At 37.9% G+C, this 24743-nt stretch overlaps 1 protein-coding gene across 2 annotated transcripts in view; it reads right to left on the bottom strand.

The window, feature by feature from the left end:
* Positions 1–24743, bottom strand: part of kalrna (kalirin RhoGEF kinase a) — a 150850-nt gene that overhangs the window by 55576 nt on the left and 70531 nt on the right. For both annotated transcript variants that reach the window (XM_060876506.1, XM_060876505.1), the window contains exons 7-14: positions 23452–23643; positions 23166–23297; positions 20106–20336; positions 14101–14223; positions 9133–9324; positions 2279–2448; positions 2008–2182; positions 975–1170 (exon numbers count right to left, since the gene is read on the bottom strand). In XM_060876506.1, the coding sequence (XP_060732489.1) occupies positions 975–1170; positions 2008–2182; positions 2279–2448; positions 9133–9324; positions 14101–14223; positions 20106–20336; positions 23166–23297; positions 23452–23643 (1411 nt within the window). The remainder of the gene's footprint in view (positions 1–974; positions 1171–2007; positions 2183–2278; positions 2449–9132; positions 9325–14100; positions 14224–20105; positions 20337–23165; positions 23298–23451; positions 23644–24743) is intronic.

The raw sequence follows: 24743 nt of genomic DNA, 5'->3' as shown, positions 1-24743 counted from the left end.
TTACGGCCATTGTAGAGGGACACATCATTTATTAATCCACCATAAGGTTATGCATGTATCCATTTTCTTGAACAGAATAGCAGAAAAAATGCAATGAAAAATGTGCAAAATTGAAAAATAATTATTTAAAGTGCGATAGACAAAATGTATAAACTGTGTTAAAATAAATTCAAATAAGAAGATCGGGTTATGCAGCTTAATTAAAGTGTTCAAACCTGCAGCAGAGAAGAGACAAAGACACACCCAGTGCACGAGTTAGAGGGAGTGTGTGAGATTGCCTCAGTGTGATTTGGCAGAGTGGCATTTACAAAGCTAGAACAGGCAGAGCCTCATGAGCCAAGGTCCATATGGGGAGTAAGGGGGGGTGTGAGATGGGTCAGCAGTTTAAAAAAGAAAGCCTGTTTCCCATGTTAAAAATATCTCTAAGACACAGAAATGCAGACAGAAAGAGAGCAAGAGGATTATAGGGGTGGAGAAGTGAAGGGGTGGAAGAGATAGAAATCAAAATAGATAGTTGCAGGCAATATGGAGAGAGGGACAGGGGAGGTTATAGAGTGGCTTTGATTATTTAACCTACGTTTTGACTTCTATCCATGGAGAGGTGCACAGCTGCTAAGTTAAGCCAGAGAGACTGGAACGCCCAGCTGCTTTGTTGGCTCAGACACTCAACGTCTGCTTATCTCCCTTTCTTTATTCATCTATCTACATCCATCAGTCTGCCCTATAAACATTTCTGTCTCTGTAGCTTCTCTGCCAGCATTTAAAGATTTCTTATTGATTTCAAGTTTTGCTTTTGTGACAGTAATCGTATCTAAACATCCATCCTTCCATCCATCCATTCATCCATTCATTCACCCATCCATCCATCCATCCATCCATCCATCCATCCATCCATCCATCCATCCATCTATCTATCCATCCATCCATCCATCCATTCATCCATCCATCCCTTTTTCCCTTCTTCCCCCTCTCACCTGAAGCCTGGACCTCCATGATGTACTGGTGTAGGTCTTGACCCTGCTGGATGACCTCATATGTCATGTTGTTCATGGCCAATTTTCTATCAGCGTGCCTCTGGAGCCTCTGTTCTACCAGACTGGGCTCCTCTGCACTAAATTCACTAGTCTGCCGAACCAGATCCTCGTTCCACGTGTCCAGTTCTGCAGTGACCTGCACATCACAGGACAGGGAAAAAAGTCTAAATTCATTCACAGTCAACTTTCCAGGCCACATGATTAATGGCAGACACTTAAACAGAGAAACAATACTTTATTACAAGAAATTGATTTAAAGTTTTGTATAAGTTTCATGTCGTGTCAGGCTGACATTACAGGACAGAGAATATTTCATTTTATGCAGTGTATCTGGAAAATGATTTACATTACCAAAAAAAAGGTTTTCAAAAAATACATAAAATCCTATTTAAATGTTTGTATGTACAGTAGTTAAAGAAAGAAAAGTAATAAGTAACTATTTTGGAGACAAAAACATGACAGAGGCCCTGTGGTTGTACTGTACCTGCAGAGACAGTAGTGAAAACTGGCAAGTTCTCCATCTGGCTTGGAAAAACCTACCAGACAATTTCCTTCTAAACCATTTATCAATGTGCTAAGAGAGCTACTGTGATTTTAAAGTGACTGTGTGGCCACACAGTGTATTGATGTAATTTCTGTGTTGATAAACTACTGCTAATCAATTATTTCATATACTGACATATTTACTGTATGTATCAACCCACACAAAACACAAAAAAGTTCTCTGCTCATTTATTGTGAGGCATGTATGGATTGAAAAGTTGTAGCCTGTTGAAACAGCCAACAATACCACGAAATCCGAAAAGTACATGTACATTGTACATTTTTGTCATGTGTAATAAACAGATTGAAAATGAGCACAAATTCATGTCATATTTGTCACAGTAGAGAGAGAGAGAGTGAGCAATCTAAGCCTGATACATTACATGATATTACATATAAATGACAATACTGCTTGACCTCATCTGCTCACCTCAATTGTGTACTGTTCAAAGATGCGCAGTTGAAGAAAGATGTCTAGTTTAATCTTTCTTTCATGAAAGAGCTCCTCCATCTGACCCTGCGCCTCGTCCAGCTGCTGTAGCACACTCTCTATGTGAGCTATAGAACTGTTGTGGGGCATCTTATTACTGTTCATTGCTGAGTCTCTGTAAGAAAAAGGGTCTCAGTTTGATGTTTGTGTTTGTGTGTGTTTGTGTATGTGTGCGTGTGTGTGTGAATGCATGTGTTTAGCGTGTATTAACCTGAGTTGCTGAATGAGGTCCTCTCCCTCTTTAATGACGTTGAGCGTGGCCTCCAGTGTAGCGGCTTGCTGCTGCTGAAACTGTTTGATCAATTCTTGCACAGAGTCCACAGAGTCTGAGCACACCTCCTCTAACAGTTCCTTCTGCAGGTCCTCCATCCATGTCCACAGCTGCAAATACAAACAAATGCAAAGAAATGAGATGAAGAACTGCATTAGCGTCTTGATGGAAGTTTACATTTATCAGGTAAAGATTCAATTCAATTAAAATTTATTTGCATAGCGCTTTCAACAATGGACATTGTCTTAAAGCAGTTTTACAGAACATAAGAAACATAATACAAAATGTTTAATAATATAATCATTAATATAATACAAAGGTTCAAGATTAATACTGGACATATTTAAATGTGTTTGTATTTATCCCCAATGAGCAAGCCTGAGGTGACAGAGGTGACTGTGGCAAGGAAAAACCTCCCTCGAGGAAACCTTGAGAGAAACCAGACTCAAAAGGGAACCTCATCCTCATTTGGTGACAGTAGAGGGTGTGATTATAACATTCAGTCTGACAATTGTGTATTGATAAGAAGGTTGTTGTCCTCAAAGGCCACATGTACTGTACAGTAGTTGGCATCTCCTCTTAGAATGTCCAAAAATTTCATGAAGTGGCGCTGGAGCTCCAACTGGAGCTGGTACATCTTTAGATGGCTCAGGATCCTCACAGGGTTGACCTCTTCTCAGTTAAGGTCAGAAATCTTCATGACACAGAATACAACTGAAGCTGGTACAATCACTGCATGACTCGGGATGGTTAGAAAAAGAGATGCAAGTGGAGAAGAATTAGCGTAGCTGCTGTTTAAAATGGTTTAAGGTTTTCCTGATGGGTCTGACGGCCATTGCAATGGTCAGGATGGTATTTGTAAAGACATTTGTTCCTTATTAGGAGAATGAAACACCACACATGTACACACATGCTAAGACCAAACACTGACCTCAGCTACTTCAATAAATAATCTATTTCATAATCATTGCTCTCTGGATCTGTTTCCATGATAAGAAACTGAACCAAAAATATGTTTTTCTCATTGCTTAAATTGCTTCCATCTTGGAACGATACATCTTTCCACCCCTTGTCCTGCTGTGTGGATCAAATTAGCATCTTTATGGCTGCAGTTGAATACTTTCCCCTGATTTTTGCTGCGATGGGTGATAATGTAGTGTACTTTAAAAAGTGTCAATCATCTTCTCTACCTCCACCACTATAGCCAGAAATTTTAATGTTATGCAACCTTATACAATCTGTTCAGTCTCTACCTGCTCCATGAGACAAAGTCTTTACTTGGAGAATAATCACATAACTTGTTATTACACATATACATTGAAGCACAGTGAAACTCTTTTCTTCACATATGAAGCTTGCTGGGATGCTGGGGCCAGAGAACAGGATCTGTAATGATACAGTATCCCTGGTACAGAAAGTGTTAAGGGTTTTGTTTAAGTGGCCAACACTGGCAGCTTGGTGGAGCTTGAACCCCTGTCCTTCTGATCAGTAACCCAGAGACTTAACCATTGAGCCCCCAGAGTAGATAATGAGGTCAAAGGACATCTCTATCCAATTCTAATTCTGTCTTATGGGACAGTTCCAGATGAAATGCTAATTACTGACCATCTAAACACCACTATTTCAGCTGATGTTCATTATCTGAATAAAAGGCATAACTGAAGTGGTACATCAGCGGATTATATCCCTTGAGCCGTTATCTTCATGCCAGTACTGGACGCTATGGAGCTGTAAACATTTCTGAAATCCTCCCAGTGCACAACCAGTTCCTGTTTGCTCTCTCAAGCCTCCCTGTTTAGCTAGGCGACATTATGCACCCTCGGGGGTAGAGGTGTGGATGTAGGTTCAAGCACAAGTCTATCACATACTGTACATGGCAACAATGAATAAACAAAGAATCACTCTCCTTCAACACTAGGAAGCATTATGTTCATGAACTGATGAATGCTCATTGACTTCATCTTTGGAATCCACACCCCATCTATACAGCTCAACTTTGGTGTTACTCCAGATGATCTTCAGGAGCCTTCAGAGTAGCCCTGGACTGAGCTAATGTCTTGTAGTGTACTGTTATCAGTCATGGAAGCTCTGGAGGATACAAGGGCATCATCTACAAAAACATCTTCTCCTTGGAGACTTGAAACCACCTGACACAGATATTTCTATGCTCTGCATTGTATCAGCTGGATGTTTGGGCACATGTGTGGTAACTCCAACTCCTCCACCACACACACTCAGACCCCCTGGAGGGAACATCCTGCTAAGCCAATCCATAGCATGCTGTGGTTCTTCCGTTCAAAATTTGCAGTTTGGCCAGCTGTCACTATTATTCTTTACAGATCTTCTAATGATGATTCTTCCTTGTCATCACTAGAAGATTCAGCTTGAAATAATAACAATAATTTCAATGCTACTGGACACATCCTGAGTGATGTATCTTGGGGTCATGGGGTGTTATGACCCATGTAAGATGATCTATGCTTGTGTCCAGGAAGCAGTATTAATCCATGGAGCATTTTAAATATTGATGAAAGACGAAATTGCACGCAAAATTTCAGCTAGGCTTAAAGAAAATTACAAAACAAGCTTTCATTACAGAACCTATCATCACATTCCCCAAACTACAGCAAAAAAGAATATCCTTCTGTCAGCACATTATCATGCAGAAAAGTTGAGCTAGTAAGCAGTGAAAAAGCAGAGTGTACTCGTGCATGTGTGTGAGCGTAGAGAGAAATACCACAGATACTGTAACATGAATGATTTTATAATATTCAATCATTTTAAACCATTATCATCTCAGAAATGTAATCAGGTGGTTACTATAATATGTCACTATTGCGTGTCACACAAGTGTCTAACTCCACTCTTAGTCAAACACATTTGGTGTTGTACAACTATTTTAATGGAAGTGACACAATGCCTTTGGAGACATGGAGTTTCTCTCTTTTCATATAACCAGAAAAACAGAGTTAAAGGAACATATGAAACATCTCAAGGCTCTGCACAGCTCCCACTTTTGGCCCAGAGAAAAAGAAAACATGCCATTGCTGGTGATTATGTAGTGCTGTTTTCTTGGCGGTTGACTGACACATCAAGATAAGAGCAAATAAACTGGAAACACTACTCATAGCCCCAGGCTTTTCCACACACAATGCACTGGCACAACAAATGACCTTCTACTGCTTTCAAAAAGTCATCTGTTTTTGTCATACAAATTAAATCCATCACAAAGAAAATATATATATAATGTATCTAAAAAAAACAACCATAAGCTGAAGCTAAAGCAATTATGAGAAAAACCTGAAATATTTGCCATTTTTTGATGATTAACATTGCAGCATATTTTTCTTGTCCCGTAGCAGGAAGTATGCTCTAATCTATAAAAATCAGCAGGTATCTATATGAGTCTTCAAGTCAGTTATTGTTGGGAAAAAGCCATGAAGTTATCCAGCTTTTGGCAGCACTATAGACCCAGAACAAGCACCCACAGCTCAGACCATACTGATTGGTGATGTTTGACATATGGCAAATTAGCATGACAGGAAGCTCTGATGTGAAAAATACCTTTTTTTTCACTGTGATGACATCTAGCATCATGGCAACATGAATGGCAGAAACAAGATGCAAGCTATTTCCAACCGAATGAATTACTGTAGCTACAAATAACACTATTTTCTTTTCCTTAACAGATTTTACAGAACCGGTAATCATTCAACTTTTAAAGAAGGGATCATCAATTAGATTTGACCTGGAGCCCACAGTTTGCAGCTTCTTAAACCTCAACACCTTGCACACTCTCTCATTCATACTCCTGATCCTTGGACATTCCCTATGACAGATTGGTGCCAGAATTGGTGGATTTTTCTGGGTCCACCACCACCTTGACCAGTGTTATCAAAGACTAATGAATAAATGATTGGCTCTAAAATAATATTCTCATCCACTCACCCACATCTTCCTTTTCACATGCAAAGAAACTGTGACAAAATAATTCTAACATGTTTTAATATTATACCTGCTTTTACAATGATTTGACAAAGATTATCGTGTATATGAATTTCATTAAGTCTTGTTGGTATGACAGTATTACATTTTTCAACACTGTCAAGCGTGTTGGAGTATGATTTGGTAATCCTGGCTTTAAAGGGTTAAAACATTCATTTAGTAGCAGTACATCTGGAGTTGCCATAGTAACCTTATTCACAGTCAATCAGTGCGGCCTCTAATTAGGAAATGCCACTTGCTGATTTTTCAGCATAACAGCTTTGCCAAAGAACAATACAATCTCACTGAACTATCAATAATAAGGATATACTGTACCTGCTATATCATCACACTTGTTTCTGTGTGTCAAGATTAGTAGAAATTAAGGATCAAAAATAATATTTCTTTTCTAATATCTTGACACACAATGGAAATGATGAATGGAAGTGTTCGCAGTGCAACGGCCCACTGTCTGTGTGTGTGTAAAACATTTAGTTGTTTTTACCTGCACCTCAGATGTGATGTCAGTATTTACAGTATCAGCTCTTAATAGACCATGTAATCCCCTTGATTCAAACTGGTGCACTGGTAGATTTGGCATGAAGAGAATGACATGCTGATTAACACAAAATCAGAATGAGTATGCACAACTTGCCCAAAGCAAATTTCATTCTGCTCATGTTGATCTACTTCTTAATACTCAGACTAAGGTAGGAATCGTATCAAACACAACACACCTCCTTTAACTAAGATACCATAGTTTTGCATAGTTTTACATCTAGAATATCAACATAAAATGTGATTCAGTAATGTCAGAACCCAATTATCAATAGTCAGATATCAGCATAGATGTGCAGCGCTTTTATAATGGTGTATGTAGTAAAAAAAGGTCTTCATGCACGCTAGTGGAGGCTTTATACAATGATGAACACTTGTAGCATTAAGTTCAACTCTCAGTGATATTTTCACTTTCTTTATTAATAGAGTAACATTTTGGCTATTTAATTTTTTAATAGCAGTTTTCTTCATGTAAAACAGACTAATGTCTAGCAAAAAGTTTCAATTTGCCAGAAATTCCTATCCTTACGGGGACATTCTGGCCCTTTGTATGATTTTCATAAGAAAGAAGAAAATCCTTAATTCGGTCTCTCAAGGCTCATGTATAGCCATCATAATAAAAACATACCCAAAACCTATGGGGTCAGAATTGTTTCGTTATTCTGAATAAATATACTATGATCCACAAATTAATATAAAGAGTTTCACAAATATTTTTTAAATCAAAAAATGCACAATAAGCAAACCGTAAATATATGTTACAAATTTCACAAAAAGAAATGAAATTCACAAATAAATAAAATGGGATTTGCAAATAAAAAAAATATTTATAAATATATATTTAATTGTATTTATTTGTGAATGGCTTCCTGCTCATTTGTGAATCGCGTTCTGTGCATTTGTGGATTTGAAACATTTCTAACGTCAAGACGTACACAAGAATCCACAAATAGGTGGACTCCGCCCACCGTCTACTCCAGCCAATCGGACAACGGTCTCGTGGCGCTGACCAATCGTGGCACGGTCTACCTCCAACCAATCACGTTCTGATTTACTCGAGTGGCTGTATAATTTATTCAGAATAACGAAACAATTCTGACCCCATACAAACCCACTGTGCTCTGCCCAGTTTTTGTGCTCTGCCCAACTGTTTTACAAATGTAAATGTAAAAATCAGGAAATTAAACTGAAATTCTGATCTATCGTATCGTATTCGTCTTTTGATCTCAAAAAGACTTCTTCAGTATATATAAAAAACAACATCTGCCGCATCGTTCCATAACATTTGGAGAGGATTATACTAAATATTATAATATTGTATACTACAGACATTAGCACATGATGAACTGACAAGAAAATGTTGTTTTATTGACCACAATGCATCTTTTATTATGTGTACTCAAGTTACACTATAATCAGTGGGCTATTTGTGACGCAATACCCCAAAACACAACACAACCATAAATAGACAAAAGTGGAACACTCTGAGTGAGAGCTGTGGTTCATCCTGTACATAATCCCAGCCTCAGCATGGCATATCCTCCAAAGATCCAGGCAGAGCAAACCAGCATCCCTAAAGTACCCGATAGAGCAGTGCCTTTATAAACTCCACAGTCACACAGACTAGACTAAAATCCCATCCATCACCCGGACTATAAAATAAATTATATCTCCGTTACAGAAGCCAAGCAGGGGGACAGTCAAACAGGGGACTCGTTTTAAGAGAACTCAGTGAGATGAATGGTATCCACTCAGCTGGGACAGATGGTGCCTGCTCTGTTTTATAAAATATTTACTTTGTGTGGCTGCATGAGTAATCACATGTCCTTCCCTAAAATCAGTGTGTAAAGCTGAAAGATCAAAATGTGTCACTTGATTCCAGTAGCAGTTAGTTTTGTTGCATCTTAGTGCTGACAGGGTTTCATTTTTTATCAGTAAACATGCTCATAAACAGACGCAGAGGCCGAACACAGATTCATACACATTCTGCAGTAAAAAACAATGTCACATCTGGTACTGATCAGCAAGTGTTAAACAGAGGAAAGAGTCTCAGCAATCTTATGTTATTTAAACCTTATCCCCATGTATGGTTGGTATGCTTGTCTCTATAGTTACCAGAAAGTCCACAAACCTGCAGACTACATTACTCAGCACACCTACTTATTCCATTAGGTTTCCTATCACTGAGATATCTCTGCACTTAGCTGATATAAGGTTACAGTTATCATAAAGTGGAAGAAAGGGTAGTTTACCTCTTTGGTGTGTGTGTGGAAGGAGACGGACATGTCCAGAAGTAGTTTCCGCTGCTCCACCCTTCTTACAAAGTCTTGGATCCTAACCTCTAGGTGCCGTGCTGCCTTGTAGATTTCTTCTGGGTCACACTCGCCCGTCTGAGCCAGCTGTTCGGCTGCCTCAAGGAGCTTGTCGGCATTCGTGTAGGTGTTCTGACACATTAGAATCCAGGACACATATATTTGTTAGACCACTGTCAGCATGTACAATACAGATAAGCAGAAAATTCTACAGAAAATGTGTTCAGAAGCAGGAAACAGGGAACACACTATAGATGTTGATAGATGCCCCTTTAAACCATTCTGTTTGTGTTTAAACCATTCTGATTCAAATACACTGTCACTCTAAAATAGCTGATCACGTATTGTTATTTCTCACATAATAACAGCCATCTGTAAGATAAGCCTCTTCATGAATATCCCTAGATATTAGAGATTATTGTATTGCCTCATGTGCACCTGTGGTTCTCTGCTGGCCAAAGTGGAGTTCCTAGACTGCAAACAAAGTCTCCTAGGACAGTGCAGTTAGATTACACTGACGATATTTATTGAGCAAGACATAATTACAGGCCACTTTAATAAGAACACTATTACACATGCTAATTTATACAATTATCCACTCAGGCAATAATGTGGCACCAGTGCATTAAATAAATTATAGTTATAGTGGCTTCAGCTGAATTTAGAAAAAAGTCAGGTGGTGCTGGCACATGATTGGCTGACCTAACAGACAGGGGGACAAGTGTACCTATTAAAGTGTTCTGTATACTGTATAAGTCAGTGATATTTTTAGTGGCTCAGATGTGAAAGCTTTGTGATTTCTGATTGAAAGGTTATTACTTCAAATCGCAGCAAGCTGTCCTTGGGCCCTGAAACAAAGTTGTTGACCCTGAAATCTTCAGCTCAGATGTAACTCACGCTGCAGGGCACCTGCTAGACTGTACAGGATATTACATTAAACTATAAAATATATATATATATATACCCACACCCACCATTTTTTGTTTCAAATGAAAAAAAGAAAAAATCTCAGTACTTACATGCAATATACTGTATGCATTATAAATATACAACAACTCCTCTCAGTGAAGAGATTCAACTGGGTCAATATTTGTTTGGAGGACAGGGTGGTATGCAAATTGACCAGGTGTATGGCCAGAGGCAGCCATAAAAACTATGAATCCGACATGCCTTCTGACCTTTCAGAAAGATGTTCATAATGTAGTGTCCATGCTTTAATTAATTTTCTTTTTATTTTGTATAGATATTGGTATTCAATTCAATTCAGTTTTATTTTTATAGCACTTTTAACAATGGACATTGTCTCAAAGCAGCTTTACGGAACATATGAAACATAATACAAAAAGTGTAATATTATGCAAAGATTAATATAATACAAAAGCTCAAGATTAGACTTATATTTAAATGTGTTTGTATTTATCCCCAATGATCAAGCCTGAAGTGATTAAGGTGACTATGGCAAGAAAAATCTCCCTTAGATGGAAGAGGAAGAAACCTTGAAAGGAACCAGGATCAAAAGGGGACCTCATCCTCATTTGAGTGATACAGGAGGGTGTGATTATAAAGGGTTATAAATGTTATAAAGTGTTATTATGATTAATGTCCTTTCTATAGTCATATACAGTCTGAAGATTTGTGCATCGATTAGGATGACTGTCGTATTATTTCTCAGTCATGTTGCTGGTGGATTCTTTTCATAACAAATTGCTTTCCTAATGGTTTCATTGTACTTACTGAGTCAGTATGAATCAGTCTATGCACTAGAACTTCAGCTTCATCTGATATGATCTAGCCTCTCCTGGACACTCACAGCCCCTAGTTCCTGTTGGTCAAATGTTCAGTGTTCTCCAGAGCTGCGCACTGGTCTTCTGTGCCTTGTACTTATACTGAACTCCTACATAATCTCATATCGCTAATGCAATCAAGAGACTTTTAACATTGGATGTCATAGATCCTTCCTCTGCACAATCCAATTTCCGCTGTTAAATCTCACTTTAGTAAACTTCATCTCTGATCATAACCTCCCTATTCGAGATCTGGTAGTTGAAGAGGAATTACTGTTAGCTTCTCTCCATGTATTAGCCTGTTACTGTCACCCTCAATACGCTCATTAGAGGAATGGAGTTTTTCTGGAATCTTTGTAGTGGATAATGTATATTCATTTTAATAAAACATACGGGTGAATCTTCATGCACTGAACACAGCTAATATATCTTGCCTATTTATATCTTCAAGAAAAGATCTGCATGTTTGTGCAGTTTGTGCTTTTATAAATGCCTATATATGCATGATCTGCAAATACCGCTCATCTTTCTTTCTTTTCTAAAAGACACACGTATATAAACCTCACTCACTCACTCATTTTCTACCGCTTTTCCGAACTACCTCGGGTCACGGGGAGCCTGTGCCTCAGCGGCATCAAGGCAGGATACACCCTGGACGGAGTGCCAACCCAGCGCAGGGCACACACACTCACATTCACTCACGCAATCACACACTACGGACAATTTTCCAGAGATGCCAATCAACCTACCATGCATGTCTTTGGACGGGGGGAGGAAACCGGAGTACCCGGAGGAAACCCCCGAGGCACGGGGAGAACATGCAAACTCCACACACACAAGGCAGAGGCGGGAATCGAACCCCCAACCCTGGAGGTGTGAGACGAAAGTGCTAACCACTAAGCCACCGTGCCCCCCCCCCATATAAACCATTTTTAAAAAAAAAAAAAAAAGACTTTCTAGTCCAGTAATATGCAATGACACAAAGCATTAGTCACATTAATAAGTGATTCAATAACAAATTTAAATACACACATTATTTATGGCAAATTTGACTGCAGTATTTTTCTACTAGACAAAAAATATTAAATCTTGTCCTCCTGAAAACCTAAATCCAGCAAATAACTGTTCAATATTATTCAGTATCAGGATTACAGACTGTAATAAGACTGCCTTTAGTAATGGTGATTACTTATGTTTAGGAAAATGGCAGCTTTCTATGCATTTTTTTATTCCTTACACAGCCCTTGATTCATCGAATGCACAGAAAATCTGTAGAAAAAATATAAATAGGAATCTAATAAACCTGCCTGGATCTAGGAAGGTTGGTAGAAGCAGCTGGTTTTTATATTCATTTGACACTTTAAGGAATATTCAAGAAATATTCAGCTATGTACGATAAAATGGGCTGCGCATATAAAACAAAAAAGTCGGTAGAAGAATGTATGTCATTATGCTTTAAAATCCCCCGTGAACATTAACAGGAGAGACTATAAATTGTCAATTTCTCTTTATTACACCATTGTTGAGAAACAATAGTGGTAGGAGATTTATACTGTAGATAAATATTTGCAAGGTATAAGCTGCTGAATTTACATGACTGCCTCCAGGCTGCTAGGCTGCAGACCTTGTCTATAAAATCCTAGATAACATATAACATATAGTTGAGCTGAAAATAAAGAATCACCTTTTTTTACTTTTACTCAGTGCCGTCACCTGGTAACCTTTTGTAAGCACCTATTATAGGTAATAAAACATTTTTGTGAGCTGCATTCATAATAGCAGCAATTAATAGTGGAAATAGTTCCATGGCAGGAAGTTAGACAGCTGTGGCATGCATTTTATTAGAACCCAAGTACTCATAGGCTCCACAATTACAGAAAGACAAACCTGTGGATAGAGATATTTGTTTAATTTAACTACATTTTGCATTTTACAATTAGCGATTTAAAGTGAAGACCTCAACAATTAAAGATAAAAAATGATTAGAAAACTTTAATGACAACAAGAGACCTTGTGTGCTGGTGCAGGATTAATAACTAATAAATGAATAAATAGACTTTTTGACTATGTTAAATATCTTTTATCCTTTAGAAACTTTTTATTACACTGTGTGAGCATTTTAATACTGACTATTTTGGCTTATGGCTCAAACACCCACTCATACCGAGAGACTGTGTTATAAGTGTGTGTAAAGTCTCCCACTGCTCTGTGTGAAAGAATCTCAGTGTGTAGTATTTTCAATCAATATTCACATAGATAGATAGGATAGGATTGATTTATACACCATTATGCAGCTATTATAGTGTTACTTATGTTACAAAACCTAACATGAAGGCCTATAATGACCAGGAATGGTCAGAGTAGATTGATGGATTGCACTGGATACGATGACTTTAGTACTAAATGGAAATAATTCTTGTAGTCAAAGTTTCGAGCAGATACAAACAATTCTGAGATCACACTGCTCATGTTTATTTAGATACGGCCCACTGCTGAATTCACACTGCCGTAAGTCAAAATGGAGTTTGTTATCCTCTGCAACTCAATCGCATGTGAAATAAATTAATTCAAAGAAACAATGGTGATGTGATTGGTTTGTGTTTGATTTCATAGAAATAATGTTGTAAGTATGAGTGTAACACAGTGACAGTATGTGTATCTGTAACTGCTTTACATATCCACGTATTATCTACATTCAGATTTAAAGTGTGTGTGGCTTGAACCTTACACAACTATGATCCTGGAAGAACTGGGAAAAACTCCTGAAATATATTATAAGAAATATAGATGGTTGTATTTCCTAAAATATAAACAAGCCTTTAAATAAAGCACTTATGACCCTGACCAGGCAATTACAAGGATGCTTTATATGCATAATGCTCAAATTCTCTATGAACATTCTATCCAGATTTTTATTTAAGATAAATAAATTAAAAAAACAAGCACGCACCACCTATTAGTATCTGTATTTGCATCTGTTTAGAACAGATCTGTTCATTCAAAATAATGTGTTTTTATTAGGTTTCACCTAAACTAACCCTAGAACTTTCCATATGACTTGAGTCCTGCAAAGAATTGCACTTTTACAGCTGTATGACTTTTACAGATGTGTTTGTGCTGTTACCTGCGCCACCTCCTCGAAGTCATCATGGCGTTTCTGCAGGGCCCTGGCTCTGTGCAGAGACTTGCCCACTCCTGTGTGTTTACTCAGGAAAGCCTCGCCATGATTTTCTATCCAGTCCATCACCTTTGTAAAACACAAAAATACACACCATTCCATTTAAATGATTTGAAACGACTCACTAAAATAATGTAATAAAAAGCTTTCTTATAAAAGAAATGTGTACTAATATTTGCTTTCCTATATCTGATTAGGTTCATGCTCAGAAGTGTCGGGACATGGAACACACGGACACACACCCATGCACACACACACACACACACACACACACACACACACACACAGCGACAGTAATTGCCTCTTCACTCTTCCACGTAGTGAGCAATCAGTTACGTCTGTCTCTCTGTCAAACAAAACGCTGAAGCCACTTTATCAGCAGTTACATAAGAGGACAGCAATACAGAAACACAGTTTTGATTTCATTAGTGCTATACACAATCTGGTCTAACATAAACCATAGCCTGTGCAATCATAACCGAAACATTATTAATTTGCCTCATCGCACAGAGTAAAACACTGACGAGAAACCGTGTTTATAAATATGAGAAGAAGCGAGGGTGTAGAGAGGCCAAAGACAGAGGATTAACCCAGTTTAGTTTTCGACTGTCTCAGTATGTTTCTGAAACATGAACACAATACAGACCCCATAGGGTGAGCTCATCTGAATGGGACGCAGAGTGTAGAGTCTGGATAAACAGACTTAGTTTAAACAAGTCTGCAGTCTCGATAGTTTAAATCCACTATTTCCTGAAATGAAAAAGATATCTAAATATACAAATCACATAATGTATGTACCTCAGTGGAACTTTAAGAATTTCAATGTTAAATCCATCATGAAGATGTCTGCTGTTCTCTACACAATCAGAAGCTGGGGGAGTGACACAATTTTATAAATCATGTCAGTGGGTGTGGTGGCTTTTTGTTTATGCATGGCTGATTACAGCATCCGCTGTCTGTTTTAAAAACATGCCATACACTTGCACGAACAGCAAGAGCTACACTAAATATAACAATAACACAAAATATAACTAAATATAACTTGCTAAGTCTAACGATTTGGCATTCATTCTGTTGCTCCAGTTCATGTTCAGCTCTACTCTTGGATAAACCCACTTACATTCACACTGTTTTGAACACAATGAAATCATTAACAAAAAAAAAAAATTAAATGTCTATTAGGTAAAACACTTTGTTACTACAACACTGAATCCCTTTAAGATCAATTTACAGCTCAGGTGGATTCCACATTATATTTCATCGAATTTTCCAATAAACATATTGGCTTGAGCCTTGAGGTGTAGTGTGTAAAATTCTTCATTCTTGAAGCACTCAACAGTATAAACACCCTAATTATGGAACTGATTACTGTTGACCATAGCTGACTGGTATAAATAGACTAGCAGGGTTAAACAGAGTTTCTCTATTTCAAGGAAAATTACATAAAAAAGGTCGATTTTGGCCATTTCTGCAAAAAAAGTGAATCATCTTTTGGATTCTTTGGAATCGAAAACAACAGCACCATATTGTGCAATGGTTGTGAATAAAAAACACATGGTATGGAATGGTATGTGGGGCTGATTTTATTTTCTAGCTCTTCCGACTGTATATTCACACAGCCTATATTTGACGGTTGTTTTAAGCTGTCGAATTTGTGTATGTTCATTGTGAAACAAGAACGCCCCAACAAAATAAAATCAAAAAAGTAATTAAACTTTCTTTGAAACTCAAACTGTCTTGACAAGATTTGAATATTGAACTCAAGTATACATTTATATGCCATGGTCTTGTGACTGAACAAAGACCAGTTTAACCACCTTATATTGTCTTACAGTGTTGGAGCTCAGTTATTTTTTTATTTACTTATTTACTTCTATCCATAACAAGGTATAAGCAGTGATTCACAAGACACACATGGCATAAAGTACATAAACATGGTGCACTGCTTCTCAGTTATTGGCTTTTTCAATATAAATTTGGAGAAATTCACTGGAAGTACAAAAAGCAAACATCGTCTAATCAAATAGATGTTGCATGGTGAGAGAAATGATAGAACTGTAAGTTTTGTGTGGTTTGAATGATAGAGCTTCCCAATGAAGTTTCCCAACCGTGTTTCTCATTTAGGAAAGATAGATTTAAAATTCTTGATTAAGAATTTTAAAATTCTTAAAATTCTTGATTAAGAAAAACAACAGTGTTGTTTTTTTATGGTACATTATGGTCCATATTTATCGCACTATAATTATTTTATTCAGTGCTGTACCCAGTATTCACTAATGTTGGTTTGCCTTTTAATGCTCTGCTTTCAAAGAGACACTGAAAAAATGTCTAAAAACAAGTAGACAAATAGGGGTGATCATGTGCATGACATACACAAATAATATAAAAACATTTAACGCCCTTTAAAGCCCTCAACATTTAAATGTTGCTTTTGACCCTGTCTGAGAATAAAACAGGCTCAACACACTAGAACCTATGTGTGAGAACAGAAAGCGTACTAACAATTTTGGCATACAAACCAGATGCAGGTTTCCCCAGAGACAGATTTAAAAAATGTTGCACGGATGATTCAGTTTCTGTAGCTCTAGACTTGAAGAGTTTTTCAGGGCTGTGTCATGCTCATCCGCATAAAAATAACATTCAGAAACCCGGTGGACATTTTCTAATCTTAACCAGACTTGTGTAAGGGGAGTTATGTCTCTGTGTCTTAATCCGTTTATAATTTAAATGGTGAGAGAGATCACGTACCTGAAGACACGCATAAGGTTTACTTTTGCAAAATATGGCGAAATCTATTTTGCGTTGCAGCTATAAAATTGCATAGATACAATCTTGTAGTTTTTATATGTGGTGTGGACAACATATGGAAAGACACCAGAAAGAAGAGTCTAGAATTTACATTACTGCTAAGAATATGAGATGAAGGAAAGTATATAATATGCCCAGGCATTTGTTCAGTCTGTTCAGTCCTCACTGACATTCGCAGGTCAGATCACTATTCTGACTTCAGGTAAAGATGTACATCCCCCTCACATTTCTCCCACACATTCCCTCCTGTCTCTCTGATCTTTAATCAGCACAATCATGGCATCAGATTTATCGCGATGACAGAGGACAGAGGTCACGACACATATGTTCCACTGATAACCCTTTAACAGTAATGATGGACAGAAGTCAAAGAGGAAAGGGACAAAGTGTTCTCGAGCTTCATCTTTCTGATCTCACTTACTAAACTGCACAGAAATGTGGAGACAATGCTGCTGATTTAGTATGGTAGGGACGTCCAGGTTCCTCCGGTAGTCCATAAAACATGTTCTAGGGGAATGTGATTTTTTTTGTTTTTTGTTTTTTGTTTCTTTACTGTGGTGTATGCAATAACTGAAATAATCAGGGCCCTCATGTGTATAAAAAATGTATTACAATTATCAGTCTATTTTTATTGGTAGTGTGACTTGAATGGATTTAATCCAAACGAATAGGTCAATAAACAATATGTGATCTAATATGTTCAGTAAGTGGAAGGTTCAGGAGTTGAAGATTGTAGAGCTCCAGTAATTAGCTAGACTATTACTGTACTCGTTTAAATATTGATCCAAATATCTGAACACTGCTGAATAGTCTGTGGGATTTATTCTATGGTTAAAGGGACGGGCAGTACAGTACTAAAGCAGATGTGTTTATTCAGCACATTTTCAGGTTTCCTGGATCAAAACTTTTGTTTCTGTCTTTGTTCTCTCTGTTTTCCTCATGGGGTTCCTCTGGGTTCTTCAGTTTCTTTCCCGCTTCTGAAAAACCTGCCAGTAGGCAACCTGGCTGTATTAAATTTGCTCCTAAATGTGAATGAGTGTGCAAATATGTGTGCATGCTGCCTTGTGATGGACTGGTCTACCATCCAGGGTGTATTTCTGGCTTGTGCTCAGTATTCCCAAGATAGGCTCCACAAGGATATGATATACTATAGAAATGATTCCTGAACACGAATGAGTTAGAGAAAATGTTAAGGACCCTATGACAGATCAACAGAACTGGTTTAGTTTCTGACCCAGCATACTGTAAGCTGTGTACTACTCTGAGCCTATATCTTGTAACTGCATACACACAAAAGTGTTTCTGCAAACATTTACCTGCCATTTTTCCAAGTTTCCAACATAAACAAATAAGCAGGTTTCTAGAATTGCTTAAGGTGGCCTTGCACATACCTCTTCTGCCTAGTATATAAATCCACTCATCTGAGCATTCCTCTCGAACCTGTACCTGGGAGGTCCTGTTTGCTCAGCCTGAATACCTGGCATAGTTGGTTTACTTACCTTTAACTGCACACACTTATGAAGCTATTTAAGAGCTTGATCTCTGCCTAGATTAACAAACTTTTCAGAAAGCGTATTAAAAATAGAACACGGCTTTTAGCTATACAAATATTCAAGCAAGGATCTATATAGAAACAGACCAATCAAATAGCCATTTATAAAACAGCAATTATAGGAAAGCTGGACAGACGTGATGAGCTGGGTAAGATTAATTTTGCATTAGATAGAAGTATTGCTGAATTAAGCACCATATGGATTTAATCATCATAACGGATTCGGGTAATTTACTCTCGGATACTGCGATGTTAATGTGTGGGAACCTGCACAACATTATACAGTACAGGGCCTCTGAGAGCTTCATTACCTGGCATTATGCTGTGTAAAAAAGTGATGAGATATGAGAAAGGGGTCTCAATACACACCCTTTATCTTCCACACTGCTCTCACTGACTTAGTGTGGGAGACCTGGACATTTATCCCAGCTTCAGTGAGCAATGTTTGTAAAGAGCTATGTAAAGGAATTATAGGAAGACTACAATAAGTCAGCCTGAACATGAGACAGGAATAACTGATTAGGCTTTTAACAAAGCCAAACTCGTGTCAGCTGGTCTCGCCTCTGGGCTACAATAAGGTTGGCTTTGCTTGTGCTTTTAGACTCTTTGACTTATTGGGCTGTGTTCAAATCTTGATTTGGCCTGTAGACCTCACTAGATATGCATTGGCAGCACTAGAGTGAATGCAGGCTCACACGTTCTCGCTGCTGATAAAGCCAGCATGTCTTTAGGGTGAAATCCAGCTCACAGTCACCACTGGCAGATATCCAGCCTCAAAACTATTAGAGGGAAAAAATGCAGTATGTAAAAATGCAGAATGCATAATTCTATACTCATGGATAAGTGCTGACAGAGCAGCTCATATAACATTATGTACTCTTAAATGCAGAATCGATTAGAGCACATTTAGGAGGAGAAAAACAATGTTTTTGGAATTCTGTAAAGTCATTAAGGATGAATTTAATCATTCAAATGATGTGTATAGACCAGGGGTCCAATCGTATCCAGGAAGGGCCATTGTGGTTGCAGGTTTTGATTCCAATCAAGCAGAAGCCACAGATGAGTCTAATGAAAGCCAGCCATAACCAATTAAACAGGTGGAACAGACTCCTGCTTGATTTGAGTGAGAACCTGCATCTACACCAGCTCTTTGCAGATAAGACTGAATATACTGTAGAAGAATAAACACAAAGTTCACACACTATGATCACCAGAATAGCTAAAGTATTTCCATTAAAAGTGTCTGTTAAGAGATCTGTAAAGATGACAGTTGATTGGAGATGGCAAATACTGTATGACTGTGAATTTATATAAAACCTTCAATGTTTTGGACTGTCAAATCTAACCCACAACATGCCACTTTGTGTATATACAGTACATCACTGCAGACGTTATTAGTACCACATATAAAGTTATTCGTTTATACTATTATCTGTTCAGCCTCACGTGAGAACAGTGCAATGCAAGTTCCTAAGTTCCTGTGTTTGACTATCTAAAACTATCTAAAAGTTTCAGAAGCAGCAAGTAAAATGAATTGCTACAGATCTGGTGGTATGAGTGTGTTTATGAATTTGTTTGCATTCTCCATTACCTGCTGCACATCCTGCTGGAACACACAAAGCTGTAGTCTTTGGTGCAGGCGCACTTTACGATGCTGCCAGATACTTTCCAAGCGCCGGTGGTGATGCAGAACTTCATGCACCACATCCAGTATGCAGTGCACTGCTTTAGAGTAGTTCGCTGTGGCAGTCAGAGACTCAGAGTTGCCAGGACTTAATGGCCGCTGCAGTACATCTAGCAAAGCCTTTCCATCCTGACTCACCTGAGGAGAGAGACAGAATTAATAAAAGATGACTAGAGAGAAAAAGAAAAAAACAGACTAAGACAGACATAAACCTCACAATGCAAACACTGTGGCATGCTAAAAATCTAATACTTTTAAACAAAGTGAATCAGTGACTTGGCTCAAGATTTACTAATACACTCTCTATTTATCATTATAGTTTTCTCTTGCAAAGTCAGATAGCAGTTTAACTGTAGCAATTTCTTAAGTTTAGTTTTATTTATTCACGAAGATAACACACAGACGGCAAAATCTACAGAAAGGACAATAATATATTTATTTTGCATTCATTTTTAGAATTTGCTCCATATTTAATACAGTATATATCAAATGCTATAAATTTGAGCTCTCAATGAGGATGTAATCCTTTTTCAAGCTTTACAGCTAAACCTCCCAGAATATCCCATGCACACTACAGCTCTAATTGGATCAGTTATGGCAATCAACAGTGTATTTAACAGATCAAGTGAGAATGTGTAATGTCAAATTGTAATTCATCATTCATCTTAAACCCTTTAAAAAATATCCATGTTTCTTTCCTCTGCAAAATAAGGCATTCAGCATTGTTATATGTGGTATGTAGGAGATTCATATAAAGCACCACAGGATAAAATCAGAATTAGAATCGACATCTTACTGACAATGCTGACCTTTTTTAACCATACTAAAAAATGCTGTTTGGAAAAAATAAAGTCCCTAAGCTCCAAAATTGAGAAACCGTACGACTAGAAATCGACATCTTTGTTTTTCCAGAGAATGAAAAACATGAGGATTTAGCACAGATATTCAGTTGATACAGTATGTCCAAGTTTCATGGATCAACTCTATCCGCAAGCAGAATGTTACACCAAGATCTGCATAAGAAAACACTACACAGCATTTTTCAACCTTTTAAACATAAAATGCAAAAAACCCACAACCCATGTAGCCCAGAATCAATAACAGACTCATGTAAAATGTTTCATTTTCTGTAATTCAAATTCTAAAATTTAAATTATACGATATCTAATACACAATCTAACATCCCGTGTCTATCAGTTGATTATATGTAGAATAAAGCACAGGATGGTGTGATGCGACGTCAAGCAGACGGTCGTTATCAAGCCCAAAAGCCATTACCAATGTTGATTATTTTCCTGAATTGTTTTTCATTATTATGCCACATCAAGATGCCACTTACAGTTCTTCATTCATTCATTACTTTTCTACCGCTTATCCGAACTACCTCGGGTCACGGGGAGCCTGTGCCAATCTCAGGCATCATCGGGAATCAAGGCAGGATACACCCTGGACGGAGTGCCAACCAATCGCAGGGCACACACACACTCATTCACTCACGCACTCACACACTACGGACAATTTTCCATGGATGCCAATCAACCTACCATGCATGTCTTTGGACCGGGGGAGGAAACCGGAGTACCCGGAGGAAACCCCCGAGGCACGGGGAGAACATGCAAACTACACACACACAAGGCGGAGGTGGGGATCGAACCCCCAACCCTGGAGGTGTGAGGCAAATGTGCTAACCACTACAGTACACCACGTGCCCCCATTACAGTTCTTATTAAAACTAATTAAACAAAGCCATGTCATACAATTTTATCACATTCTTGTTACATTTAATATTAAAACTCTTTACTATTTATTAATGGTGCTTGCAAAGCAACATTATTACTATTGTGCCGGGCAAAACTTCGGCACGTAATTTGTCCCGCAGCTTTTGTCCTAGACCCATGAATGACACGTTAAATCGACCCGCTCATTGAGGAGAGGTGTGCTATGACTTTTATAAGCGATCCGAGTACCGGTACTTCCGATACCGGGTCTCAAAATGGCCTTTTTTCCCATAGTTTGGAGGTTTATAACTCAGCAAGCTTTCGAGCTATCTACACCAAACTTGGCCAGCTCCTTTAGGGTAATACTCTGAACAAAATTTTATATTGGTGTACTGACTGGCCTTTCGGTTGTGCCGCAGCCCCGCCCCCAAAATATGCAAAATCAAAAAATTTTTTACAACATGAACATGTGACAAAATGTGTATCACATGTGTATCAGAACACTCACAACAATGAGAGGAACTTCCTCACATGTATTTTGATGACGTCACGTGATGTCATGTGGAGCCCCGCCCCCAAAATAAGCGAAATCAAAAAATTAGCACAACATGGACATGTCATATATCAAAACACTCAGCTCGATGAGGGGAACTTGCCACGTGCAAGCACCATTCACATTTCTTCAGGAAATGTACATTCTAGTTCTATATTATCTACAATGTTTAGTAGAACATCTGCAAACAGGTTAGTTACTGTGAATTTAATCTCTCTATCTCTCTCTCTCCCTCTTTCTCTCTCTCTCTCTCTCTCTCTCCCTCCCTCTCTACATCAGCCTATCTTTTTTTCTGTCACTTGATGTGAATAAGACAAAAATGTTTGCTGTCCTGGAAGTGTAAAGAACATCTAAAGAACATAAAAAGTTTCACCATGTTCATAACTATATCTTTGTCTTGTCTTTACTGGACCTTATTTTATCTTAATTTTATCCATGCTTATTTATTTTGCCTATTTGTGCCTTGTCTTTTATTTATGTTCTTGGAACACTTTAATATTAGTAAAGCGTTATCCTATCTTATTTCATCTTATTATATCATCACACATGTTCCTGTGTTACGTATATACTGTATAACACGTATATTTGTTGTTAAAGAGAATACATGTAATGCACATTAGCACACATACCGTATTATGTAAAAACAACTGTTAAAATTACATAAAGACGTTTCTTATAGTAAAGCCAGCTGTGTACCTCTGTGTAAGCCTGTGTGACCTGTTCATACAGAGTCTGGTGGTGGTGAATGGCACGCTCCAAATCCTGCATCTCTGAGGGAAGACCTCCCTCACTGCACATTTTACACCAGGCCTCCACACCTGAGAGGAACTGGATATATACACACAATCTCAGCAAACAGAATTGGCTTGAATTAGTGACAGTACATACTGACAACAAGCTATACTGCAACCAAAAGGTTTCATATGTTTGAAAAAATCATTTTTGGCACCCAAAAGCAGAATAAAATCTATGACAGATTTACCTGTTCAGATTTCTGGTGGAAGACTGCAGACATGGCAAGGATGGTGCTGCGTTCATCAAGAGCAGCGGCAAAACTCTTCCACTCCTGATCGAGTTGGGCACTGATCTGTTTAATCTGCTGTGATGCATAGTGACCTGCCTCGGACAATCGTGATGCCACAGACATGATCCGGTTTATGTTCACATAAGCATTCTGAAAAAAAAAATAAAAAATTAAAATGAAATACAACAGAAAAACAGTGCAGGTTATCAGTCATTTCTATTTCAGAACATCTGCAGCTATTTACATCTGTAGTTATCATATTAATCCCCAACTTTATGTGAAAAAGTTGGCATTATTGTCTATGAGTCAGAAACTTTGTTACCAACTTTGTTTCAACAAACAGTCAAAAGATGTTTTAATAAAAAAATATAAATTTCTTCTTTGATTGTGACTTCTTTTAAATATTTGAGGTTAGACTATATTGATTTGATTGCTTTTTTGTCCAAAAGCTCTTTATATCGTCGCTGTCGGGCGGAAACCTCGTATGTCCAAATTTGGTCAATTTCATATTTTTTCACATATCGATGCTATTGGTCAGTCCCCACATGGGTCTGTTATTTTTACAAGTTATTAACTAATCTAAAGTCTTGAAAATAGCTTGAGCGCAAATCTCATAACTCCATTGGACACTTCAACTGTCCACTTCTTCCTCAGTCTGCGGGAGAGCTTCACGGCATATTTCTCCTTAATAAGAGTCGCAACGAATCAACACGTCTTCTGAGGTAAATGTCTTCAAAACACTGGGCTCAAAGAAAAAAAAATCTTGACCCCCGCTAGTTCTGGTGCTCGTCTGAGGACAGGAATTTAGCGCAAGACAATCCACTGCAACGCGGACTAAACCCTGTGCACTGCAGATAAGGTACGGCGTTTTTTTCATTCCCTGAAAAATAACGGTTTTGGAGATATGAGGATTCCGCCTGACAGCGACGATATGTTATATATTATGTGATATTATTTGACCCGTATTTATCTTGTTTGTTTTTTTAAATATGTTAACAGAACAAACACAAATTAATAGATAAACACTGTATGGTTGCAAAAAATAGTTTGCATTCAAAAACAATTTCTTGCTCTTATTATCCTTGGGTCCAGTCTTCCTTATGTACAATGCTCTGACCATAAATCATAACATTAATGTAAAATATTATTGTACATCATCTGCCTGTACAACTTTAATATTTGTTGCTGTTTAAGACACAGTCGTTCAAACGCTGCATGATGGTACACAATATTATTGAAAGAGCTTCTGT

This window comes from Tachysurus vachellii, chromosome 8, assembly GCF_030014155.1.
Source record: "Tachysurus vachellii isolate PV-2020 chromosome 8, HZAU_Pvac_v1, whole genome shotgun sequence".
Classification (NCBI taxonomy): domain Eukaryota; kingdom Metazoa; phylum Chordata; class Actinopteri; order Siluriformes; family Bagridae; genus Tachysurus; species Tachysurus vachellii.
Note: the sequence above shows the minus strand (reverse complement) of the source record. Positions and strands in the feature narration are given on the sequence as shown.